This window comes from Miscanthus floridulus, chromosome 8, assembly GCF_019320115.1.
Source record: "Miscanthus floridulus cultivar M001 chromosome 8, ASM1932011v1, whole genome shotgun sequence".
Lineage (NCBI taxonomy): Eukaryota > Viridiplantae > Streptophyta > Magnoliopsida > Poales > Poaceae > Miscanthus > Miscanthus floridulus.
In genome coordinates, this window is record NC_089587.1 from 68,333,640 (window position 1) to 68,345,618 (window position 11,979).

Below are 11,979 nucleotides of genomic sequence, written 5' to 3' on the forward strand. Positions count from 1 at the left end.
ATGAGTGCCTCCGTTCTCTGTCAATCACTACTACTATTCCCGTAGCCACACCCACACCACGCGAGGTATTGGGTACTACTAATCCTGCTAGTGCAGATGAGTTACCTGCAGATGGCAATGGCAATGGCAATGTCATTGGCTCTCTCTTAAAAAACCATCCCAAGATTCTTCAGAGTTTAACCATCAGGGGAACCACCACGACCACGCATAAGGGGAGTCTTCTTTCATTGTTCATAAAAGGTAATAGAAACATACTGGCCAAGGTAACTCTAAGTGACATGCCGCTGAGCAAAGATGACCTCAAACTCCTTGCCAACCTGCCCATGTTACGGTGTGTCAGGCTCCAACGCATTGCATGCACTGACACCGAACACATGCTCACCTTCGAGGAAGATGAATTCAAATGTCTTAAGTACCTTCTCGTTGTGGGCTCCGGCTTGACTAATATCACTTTTCGGTATGGATCAGCCCCTGAGCTTGAGAAGATGGTTCTGTCTTTCACCAGCACAGGTTCTATTTCTGGAGTTCAGTGGCTTCCAAAGTTGGAAGAGATTGAGTTGAACAACAGCTTCTGCAGCGGGTTGCTATCCTCGTTTGCCAATGCCAAAAAAATAGCCAAGCTGACTCTTCGTGGTACAGAGCTAGGGCAAAAGGCCCGACAGATCCTCGCCGAGAAACCAAATATACGCAGTCTGGTGCTCTTGGAAAGTTCTTTCGGTGGAGGACAGGACAAGACTATTACTTTTAAAAAAGATGAGTTCTTATAGCTAAACCTTCTTGTTGTTAACTGCTCAGCCACCAGCAAGATCGTCTTCAACAGCAGATCTGCTCCTAGGCTCGAGAAGATTGTCTGGTCCTCTCCCACATGTCTCTATGGCATCGACAAACTTCCCAGATTGAAGGAACTCGAGTTCAAGGGTGGCCAAGCAGTCCCTGATAAGGTGATAGAGGCCATTGACAAACATCAAAACAAGCCTAGTCTTAAACTTAGTGGACCAGAAAATCAAGGCTAAGCAAAAGGAGATGAACACGAGGATGACGGCCGGACGACGATGCTGCAACGTTCACTTTCTGCTGGAAGTATGTAACAGGTTTCACTCCGGAAGGGCCTCTGGCCTTCGATCTCATGGTGTGGTTTGCGCGTGTGCTGTTGTGGTGGACTGCCATCTGTTCTGCTGCACATGAACGGGTGTTTATGTCCTGGCCGCATTACAATTTACAACTGAGTATGTCCGTTTACTTTCTCTGCACGAATGGTTATATTTATGCTTGGATTTGAATTTGTGTGGCTTTCCTCTATATCGAACGTCATTTATGTACATTTTCATGTAATAAGCGTGATGTTTTGTGGATACATTTGACTTCTTGTATTATATATAGTATGCTTTGGTTGCCTTCTGCAACTTATTAAAGATGAACTGGTTTGTGCCATGATATAGTTACCTGTAATGGTCCTGTAATGTAGGCATCCGTTGATTCAAACCAGCTGAGTAGCTGTTGCATTGCACTAATGCCTGCCTAAGTACTTGAAGCAAAGCTTTATGCAGATTATTAAGCCGACATGTGTGATCCACAATCTGTCTGCATTTTTTTATGATTGCCAGGCAAGCATTAGCCCGGCAGGTAAAATTGAAATTATTTTCAGCAGTATGTTGGCGTGCACTTGGACTTGGTAGCTCACATAGTTTCTTCTGATGTGTTAGAAAATTAGCCATCACGACTACACATCATCTGCTAAATTGCATGCACGAGGATTGTGGTTGCTCCCACGGTGGTATTTACACGTTTCCCCCTTTCCCACTGAGTTGTTTCCCATAGCTTCAGCGTTCATACGTACGTGGAAACAATTCCGTGGTAAACAGCCCAACAGGAACAGAATCGAAGCGAGAAAAGGTGTCCCACATTTGCTTCAAACCACTCCAGTCATCGTGTTACTTTTGAGTCAAAACTGATGAACAATCTGGTATTTACATGGCACAAAAATATGTCCTGTAGACTGAAGGGGGAAAACAAACTCTGGTTACGTTACAGGAATATAGAATTTGTTAACCTTCAATCTCAACGATTATATTTCTTGTTCGAACATATCCTGCACTAACTAAACCATATCTTGCACTAACTCCTGATATGCTGCACAAATCACCAGTGACAAATGTTGTTTCCTGTTTCAGATGAGTGGAGTCGACAAAGAAAACTTGGGATACTAGCTTGCTACAAAATCGCTCTTAAGTTCAACTTGTAGTGTAGCTTTAGGTGCCTCAAGCTCCTACAAACTACGCGCGTTCTGCCGAGTGTGCTTTCTCCACCTCCTCAACATATGAATGCAACCCCCAGCTCCTAACAGGCCATAGGACGCAAGACTCAGGATGGTTGAATTTGCGACGCGTCGATGGTGGGCGCCCTGCAGACGAAAGAAATGATCTCAGCATTGTGCGAACATTTGCACAAAAATGTATGTTCACTCAAAAGAGGACTTCAGATGGATACCTGTAACAAGAAAATGAAGATGGCAGCATTTGCCAGCGACAGTGAAAAGCTCATCATGCCCCCACGCAGCTCATTTGGTAGGTATCTACAGTGATGCAAGCATTGTAAACAGAAAGTACTAGACTGTAATTTAAGCTTGACCGTAGTATCGTACTTGCACCAGTAACTTACATTGTTCTCAATCTTGCTAGTGAAGGCAAGATAAAGCCCACACATGCATGGAAGATGCAGAACACTATCACCAGTGGTCCAATCTCCTGTTGGATGAATATAACTTCTCATTAGACTTTGAAGGCCAATTTCCAACTACATGTTGTTGCGTTAGAGATATGCACGGTATACCTGGTAATCATAAGCCACAATAGACAAAGCTAGTCCAGCACCAATGTAAGCTATTGTCAAGCTGTCTTCATTCCGGAAGGGAGCTGTGGCTCCATAAAACCATGGAAAACCAGCACTTCCAAGCATTCTTGATGCCAAGAAACAGGGGTAAATTACTGATAGTTGAGCATACCTTCCGTCAGCCTGTGTCAATCAACGGATCTATGAGAAAAGTAGCAGAATTTCAGCCTCAGGTTTCTGAAACACTACTCATACAGAAGACCAGGCAGAAAACTAGCAGGAAGAAGTGAGACTCATACCACTATGGTTGGTGCCCAGAGAAACCAAAAGGTTGAGACAGCAAAATGGATGCTTGCTTGAGCTAAGACCAGGATCAGTACTCTTTTGTCTGAAACACAATAATTGTGGTCAGAAATGGAAATGGAACATGCAAGCACTGAAAAGCTTAACCTGCAACAATAATGATTCACAAGTTTATATTGTGAGATGGAAAAGCTGCTTCCTTTTATGCATTTTTCACATCAGAATTCAGAAACATCTCTTAAATTTACCTAAAGCAATTCCTCATATGCTAAATATATTCCGATAAACTCAAAAATATCTAGCAGTGCGCCATGCAGTCGTGGTCATATTTTATTTTCAATTGTGTCTCATGTTAAAATATTTGTGGTCAATATTCAACAAAGTCAATGGCTATATCTTTAAAAAGGTTACAAAACTGCACATGTTTTATAATGAAATCGTGAAGACTACTACAGATGAAATCCAATGCCATCAAACATTGGTCAACTTATATTTATGTATCTAAATATGGCAAAATTTGCTCCTGGGCACTATTTATGGAATATAGAGCTTTATCAATAGAAATGAGAAAGTAAGCACTGGATCAAGCAAGATGACTCACCACTCACCTCTGAGGATATGGGCAAAAAATGATTTTTGGTAGCTCCCAATGGCAGATGCATGCTGACTGGTACTTGATGCATTTCTGATATACAGAATCCCCACTACCGATAGTGTGGCTGCAAATGCATATGGAAGCAAGAATCTACTGTTATCATCACTAACCAATACATTTGTGATTTCTTGACTTCCAACCAGGGACGCTGATTCAAAGAATGTCATCAGCCAGAAAGTATCAAACAGCAGATCTTGCTTCTGGTCTTGCTGAAAAGTCAGGATCAAGCACTTAAAGATTCATACAACATAGAGAACAAAATAATAGCACATGTATTTAAAAAAATACACAAACCTTCTCATGCTCCAGCACAAGCCACGTCTCAAAACAGAAAGAGAACACTGAAGACGCAAAAGCCAGAATGAAATTGTTGATCCATGAACAACGAAGCTCACTGAAACTCTTCACAACACCTACTAAAAGCTGAAGTACCCAGTACAATATGCAAGCCCTCCGTGGTCCTCTATAATCATTAGTGAAAAATCTGTAAGTTATAGCTACTACTGGAAGGATAAAAAACATAGACCACTCACAGCTGCATCACAAAACAGTACCTACTGCAAAGGATACATGTAGCTTATGGAACAAAAAACTACACACGCAAAGAGAAGAAAAACATGAATCATACCAAGGTGTAGATTATACTCTGCAATTCCTACCAGGTACCAGCCTAATATATCATCCAAACTTCATCAAGAGGCACCAGTCTAGGTTAACAACTAACAAGTTATGCATAGGACTACAAAGTATATATGCATTAGCTATATACTAATTTTAAGGATCTTTATGTTGTACCCAGACACACAGTTTTAGGTCCCGTAGTTGTCACAGAGGCACAACGGTCATATGACATGAAAAAGTAATAGCTAGTAATTAGGTGGTATAGTATAAGAACAGGAAATTTACACCACTGCTGGATTCAGAACACAGGTGCAGATGTTGGTTCTCAATCACTCCCCATCAGACCATCACAGAATGAAAATGGTAAGCTTTCCCAAAAAAAATAAAAAAATAAAAAATAAATAAAATGGTAAGCCTACTCCAGTACAAGACCATGAAGAGATCTCTAGGCTATGGTCAATCAATTGGCATTTGATCTAGTTCAAACTAAAATTTGCAAACAGAAAAAGGTACCATGTACCAATTACTACTATTCATGAAGTGGCTTCAAGCCTTCAACGGTTCAACCCGAAAACTGAGGCTCATTAACAGCACCATGTTAGTCCGTTACTCCGTTAAAACACCGGAATCAGATCTCAGATCAAAGACTAATTTGAAATGCACTGCTATGACACCAAACACGGAGGCATTTTAACAGCCTAAGCAAAATGTTACACCACCTAAAATAAACTCATACTCACACAACTGACAAATTGGGCAAAAGCATTCATCCCCAAAACTTACATTTTGTCAGAGATGACGCCAGAAATGGCACCGGGGAACAGCGCAGCTGCAGTGGTAGAGGCAAGGCGCGCGGCCATCTGCTCCCTGCCAAGCCCACACCGCACGAACTCATCTTCCCCGAACACGGAATGGATCCCTTCAACCACTGCACAACAACAACCAACACCGCCCGATTAGGCGAGGCACGACGGCTCGACAAAGGCAGGAGATCGGAGGGGCGCGCTAGCTACTCACCGGACGCGAGGGAGAAGAGGATGAGGAAGGCGCGGCGGAACCGGAGGAAGGGAGCGGTGCCCACGTCGAAGGGGGAAGAGGACCCCGTGGCGTGCGCTGCAGTCCTCGCGGAGAAGTAAGGGAGGAGGAGCACCGCGGCGAGGGAAGCGGCGGAGAGGAGCGGGTAGGCGAGCGGGGTGAGCGCCCACTCCTCCCGCTCGATCACCACCCCCATCGCCGGATTCAGTTCGTCTCCTCGGGATCCGTGGCTGGGTCGCAGAAGTTGGAGGAACGGGGTGGGACCGGACGGCGAGGTAGTGGTGTCGCCGTCGCCGACGAGATCGACGGGGAAGGGAAGAGGAGGAAATGGGAGTCGGGCGACAAGAAGTTGGGCTGTTGGGCCAAGGCCGAAGGACGTATTTGGGCCGGTCCAATTATGAGGACGTCCACTTCCCCTAAAATCTTGAACTAAATTTCATCGACTAAAACAGAAAACAGAATGTTTTCGATTTCTCGGAAATTAGTTCACTGTTAACGACGAATATAGTTTACACTGTTAAATATTCCCGATAAAATTACATCGTTTATTTTCTATAAATTATACTTATTTAATGTTGACAAGTTTATACAAAAGTATATTACTCCATTCATTTCAAAATGTAGGTCATTTTAGTTTTGTCCTCAATATTTTTTCTACTTTCAACATGTTTACGTAAAAATTCATCAACATCATTTTGGTAGATTGGTGTTGGCTGGTTACAATAACAAGTGAAAATCAATCGCAAATCATTAATAAAATTTAATTTTTATAGGAAGAGGAAAATATTACAATTTGACTCTAGTAAATCAGGAAGAATAAAAAAAACAAGAAAGTAACCTTTCAAGACCTAGGGGGTGTCGATGCGGGACCCACAGGATACCCCGCAAGGGAGAGAGAAGATCTAGTCCAACTAGGATTCTTCCCATGTAATCTTAGTAGTAGAACTATTAAGTAATCCTACTAGGAAATCTCATTGTAAACCGACTAGGACTCTGGCCTCCTGACTATATAAAGGAGGGCAGGGCTCCTGAGACAGGGAGGACAATTGTACAACACAACACACAATCAATCCAACGCAAAGGCTAACGCCGACTGGACGTAAGGTTATTACTCGATCTACGATCGAGGGCCTGAACCAGGATAAATCGACTGTCTCTTGTGTTAACCATCGAGTTCAGCATACGCCAAAGCCCGAACATACTGCCTCGGGTACCCCCGTGGCAGGCTATCGGTGGTGAAACATCGACAGCTGGCGCGCCAGGTAGGGGCTTTCGGCGACTTTGCTTCCAAGAGCTCGATGGACCTCGACAACATGATTTTCCCGATGGGATCAACTTTCATCTTCGGCTCATGGATCTGCGAGGCAGACAACAACGGCAAGCTTCAAAGCCATCTCCTCGAAGATCCAGATCGTCCAAAAGAAGTTCCTATTTCAACAACTACAACGGATCAGCTTACCAGAAGATTCGCGCAGCTCATAGTATCCGAGTCAAATCAGATTTCACAACCACTCGTATCCGATTCGAATTCAAGCTCCAAGGCGAAGTTTTATCCGAGTGCTTTCAAGAAACCGAGTTCTTTTTTGGCAAGATTCCAGAGCACAACTCAAAACAACTTGGATTACCCCCAGAATTCTCTCAAGAAGTCGAGTTCTTTTCCATTTGGGCTCGACAACATGGCAAAATCCTACCAAGGACAGGTCGAAAGACTTTTCAATCCAAGATTCGGGATACCACTGACAGGAGCTCAGGAGGGCCTCGTGCTAACGATAACATCGCAGGACTGTATCATCCACTGGCCGGATTCCGTTCCTGAAGGTAGCGGAACCCAACTAGTCGGCACAACAACAACAGCTATTTTACCTTACCAAGAAGGAGACTCGATCTACGACACCGAGGCATCCACTAAAGTTATCAGCGACTCCGACAGCATGAAAACTAACGCCAATAACAGAACGACTCATGCGCGAGAAGTGCTCATGGTTCGACGACCACGGTCACCATTAAATCCCCCGGAAGCACCCGATGTCAGATCATCAGATGAATCAGAATCCAACATATCACCCTTTGTCCAGGGCTACGACGGAGAAATAGATAGTCAGAAACAAGCTAGAGAAAGAAAAAACAAGTTGAAGCAAGGGTGCCAACACCGTGCTAGGCAGTGCAGGGAAGCTTGGATCAGATACGAGTCAGAATTGGCTGAATACGACAAAAGAAAATCGCAACGAGAAGCCGAAGGGAGACGCATGGCGAATACGCCTTACGATAAGATTCGAGAAGCATTAGAAGAACTCGGAGCAACTTCGCATCCTGGTGAGATGTATGAACAGCTCCAGGACTTGCTCCGATCGACAATCCCGAGAACGTATGAAGAGAAAGCTCGATCAAGACTACCCGCCAGATCAACAACCCACCGGCAAGAAGATCAAAATCAAAGGAAATCCGCTTTCGAAAGACTTGGGCCAGGTGGAAGCCATGACGGAGGAAGTAGGAAGGAACATAATCAAGGCCACCGATTTGAACAACTAAGGAAGACTAGGAGCAGGGTTCCTACCCAGACAACCTCGCAAGATTGTTCCCATCAGAACGACAGTTGGCCAGAGGAAGGCGCCGAATCTGAATTCAAAGAAACCAAGGCACACGACAGGTTCCCCTGCTTCGCGAATAGGCTCACATTGGTGCGATTACCTCACAAATTCAAACCATCTAATCACTCCAAGTATAATGGCAAAACTAAACCAAAGCAATGGCTCAGAATATATTCACAATCGATTGAACTAGCCGGAGGAGACGACGATATCAAAGCCCTTTTCTTCCCCATGGCACTGGAGGCCATGCCCCTCCAATGGTTCGATAAACTAAATCCAGGATCTATCAGAAATTGGGAGGATTTGCAGAGAGCTTTTTGTGAGAATTTTGCAGGAATCATCACACACCCAATCACTCATGTAGAACTAAAAGGACTCAAGCAAAGGGGAGGTGAAAGTCTCAGAAACTACTATCGACGATTCGGCGAACTACGAGCTCAAGTGCATGACATAACCGAACGAGAAGTAATTGAAGCTTTCTCTCACGGAATCATGGCTAGATGGCAATTTCAAGACTTCTGCAAAGAAAATCCGAGAAACAATGAAGAATTCAGACGTACAGTAGAAAAGATGATTACTACAGAAGAAAAAACACGAAAGAGGTTCCCGGACAGAAGCAACCAAGACAACCCGGACAAGCAAAGTCAACGAAATAGCAGGCATCAAGAAAGAAAATGTAGACCAGACAATACTGTGGCAATGGCCAACAAATCAAAGAAGTTTCCCAAACCAAGAAGATATGATGACATTGAAAACATACGTTGCCCATTGCACCCTAGTGGGAGGCACACCATCGGAAATTGCTACACTTTCAATGATCGATACACAAGAAAAGATAGTAAGGAAAACACCAAAGAGGACAATCAGAAAAGAGAAGAAGACAACCACGAGGACAAAGGATTCCAAAAACCTAGGGGAACGGTAGCAGTGATTTTCTCAGGGGCTCCGGATTGCAGAAGCAAACATCAAGAAAAACTAGCACTGCGGACCATTATGACAGCAGAACCGGCTACACCAAGATACCTCAATTGGTCACAGTATCCTATCCAATTTATCAGAGAAGACCAATGGACTAGCGTGGGAAACACAGGCCATTATCCATTGGTTCTGGATCAGACTATTGCTGGTATGACCGTCACCAAAGTACTAATCGATGGAGGAGCTGGGCTTAACATCATCTTTTCAGAAACTCTAAGAAAAATGGGACTACAACTCGCCGGGATGATTACGCCAACAAGCACATCTTTCTACGGAATAGTACCCGGCAAAGCAGCCATGTCACTCGGACAAATTACTTTACCTGTTACCTTTGGAACTCCTTCAAACTACCGAACAGAGTTTATCAAATTTGAAGTCGCCGACTTCGATTCATCATATCATGCAATCCTCGGACGTCCAGCACTGGCCAAATTTATGGCAATACCACATTACCGTACTTACTACTTAAGATGCCAGGACCCAACGGTATCCTTTCCCTTTGACGCAATTTAAAGCGCGCTTTTGACTGCGATGTTCAAGCAATCCAAATTGCAGCTAAAGCGCAAGCCGACAATGGAAGAAAAGAAATAGCCGCAATCGCTGCAGAAACAAGCCAAGAAGAATTAGAAATACCGGCTAAAAAGCCCAGCATCATCGCACCACCAAAAGAAGCCGACATCAAGCAAATTGACTTAGGCACAGGCGATACCTCCAAGACAGCAACTATCAGTGCTCACCTCTCGGCAAAATAGGAACTCGCGCTCACCAACTTTCTTCGGGACAACAAAGATATCTTCGCTTGGAAGCCAGCCGACATGCCAGGAGTCCCAAGGGAGTTGGCTGAGCACAGAATTGATGTTAACAAAAGCTCCAAACCTATAAAACAACGGCTACGACGATTCTCACCCGACAAGAAGGCAGCAATTAAAAAGGAAATAACAAAACTGATGGCAGCCGGATTCATCAAGGAGATCCTACATCCAGATTGGCTAGCAAACCCGGTCCTTGTACAGAAGAAAAACATGGACGAGTGGCGTATGTGCGTCGATTACACAGATCTCAACAAACATTGCCTAAAAGATCCGTTCAGGCTACCACGCATTGACCAGATAGTTGACTCGACAGCAGGATCTGCGTTATTATCTTTTCTCGATTGCTATTCAGGATATCACCAGATCACACTAAAAGAAGAAGACCAGAGCAAGACATCTTTCATCACCCCGTTTGGTGCCTACTGCTACAAGACCATGTCGTTTGGACTAAAGAATGCTGGCGCCACGTACCAAAGAGCTATCCAGACTTGCCTTGGGAATCAAATCGGTGAAAATGTGGAGGCATACGTGGACGATGTGGTGGTGAAAACAAAGAACCCAGACACTCTAATTGAAGATTTAAAGCAAACCTTCGAAAACTTGAAGAAATGGAGATGGAAATTGAACCCAAATAAATGTGTATTTGGAGTTCCCTCAGGACAACTACTCGGATTTTTGGTCAGTCAGCGCGGGATCGAAGCCAGCACCAAGCAAATTCGAGCTATAACAGAAATAGGCCCACCTAGAAGTGTCAAAGATGTGCAGAAACTAACAGGATGCATGGCGGCCCTCAACCGTTTCATATCAAGACTCGGCGAAAAGGGGTTACCTTTCTTTAAACTACTAAAGAAGACAGACAAGTTCGAGTGGACAATAGAAGCCGACGAAGCTTTCAAAAAACTTAAAGAATACCTCACTTCATCACCTATCCTGACACCCCAAAGAAAGATGAAGATATGTTGCTATATATCGCGGCAACTCCTACCGTAATCAGCACAGCAATAGTCATAGAAAGAGAAGAACAAGGGCGCGTGTATAAAGTGCAACGTCCAGTATACTACATCAGCGAAGTACTGTCAGAATCCAAAATCCGGTACCCGCATGTACAAAAACTACTCTACGCTCTACTCATTACCTCACGGAAGCTTCGCCACTATTTCGAAAGCCACAAGATTACCGTAGTGACAGATTTTCCACTCGGAGACATCCTACACAATAAAGACGCCACAGGGCGCATATCCAAATGGGCAGTTGAAATTGGAGCTCTTGACATCAATTTCACCCCACGGAAAGCAATCAAATCTCAAGCCCTCGCCGATTTCGTGGCCGAATGGACAGAGATTCAACAGCCCTTATCAGATACAATCCTCGACCACTGGAAGATGTACTTTGACGGATCACTTAAACTAGGCGGGGCCGGTGCAGGCGTTCTCCTCATTTCTCCAGAAGGAAAACAACTCAAATACGTCCTTCAGATATTATGGCAATCTACAAATAACGAAGCAGAATATGAAGCCCTCATCCACGGGCTACGAGTCACGATTACCCTCGGAATAAAAAGATTACTCGTATACGGCGATTCAGCAGTGGTCATCAACCAAGTCAACAAAGATTGGGACTGCACCAAAGAAAACATGGGTGCTTATTGTGCCGAAATACGAAAACTTGAAAAATACTTCCAAGGATTAGAAATTTTACACGTCCTACGCGATTCCAACATTGCAGCAGATGTCCTTGCCAAGCTCGGATCAGACAGAGCAAAAGTTCCACCCGGCGTATTCATAGAAGAGCTATCAGTTCCCTCTATCAAACAACCCGGTGAAACAACACATGAAATTCAGGCTAAAGGCGTTCAGATCTTGATAATCAACACTTCATGGACCCAAGTTTTCATTGACTATATCAAAGAAAATAAACTGCCAGCAGATAAAGCAGAGGCCACACAAGTTGTTCGCAGAAGCAAAAACTACGTTTTAGTAGGGGATAAACTCTACAGAAGAGCAGCATCATCAGGAGTACTACTAAAATGTGTCTCATTTGAAGAAGGCAAAGAAATCCTAGATGAAATACACTCAGGTTGCTGTGGAAATCATGCCGCTTCAAGGACACTGGTTGGCAAAGCATTTCGCACCGGATTCTACTGGCCAACCGCTTTGAA

The 11,979-nt window shown here is 44.1% G+C and overlaps 1 protein-coding gene across 2 annotated transcripts; it reads right to left on the bottom strand.

Moving 5' to 3' along the window:
* Positions 1-1,912: 1,912 nt before the first annotated feature.
* LOC136476612 (uncharacterized) lies at positions 1,913-5,775 on the bottom strand. 2 transcript variants are annotated; one of them, XM_066474526.1, is made up of 9 exons: positions 5,426-5,775; positions 5,192-5,336; positions 4,082-4,250; positions 3,741-3,996; positions 3,129-3,217; positions 2,830-3,012; positions 2,659-2,744; positions 2,488-2,572; positions 1,913-2,401 (listed from the first exon to the last, which is right to left on the bottom strand). In XM_066474526.1, exons 1-9 carry the CDS (start codon positions 5,637-5,639, stop codon positions 2,267-2,269), a joined length of 1,362 nt encoding a protein of 453 aa, XP_066330623.1. In that variant the 5' UTR covers positions 5,640-5,775; the 3' UTR covers positions 1,913-2,266. The 2 variants fall into 2 exon arrangements, with proteins under 2 accessions (XP_066330623.1, XP_066330622.1); XM_066474525.1 differs by having other exon boundaries at positions 3,129-3,279; positions 3,734-3,996.
* Positions 5,776-11,979: the final 6,204 nt, after the last annotated feature.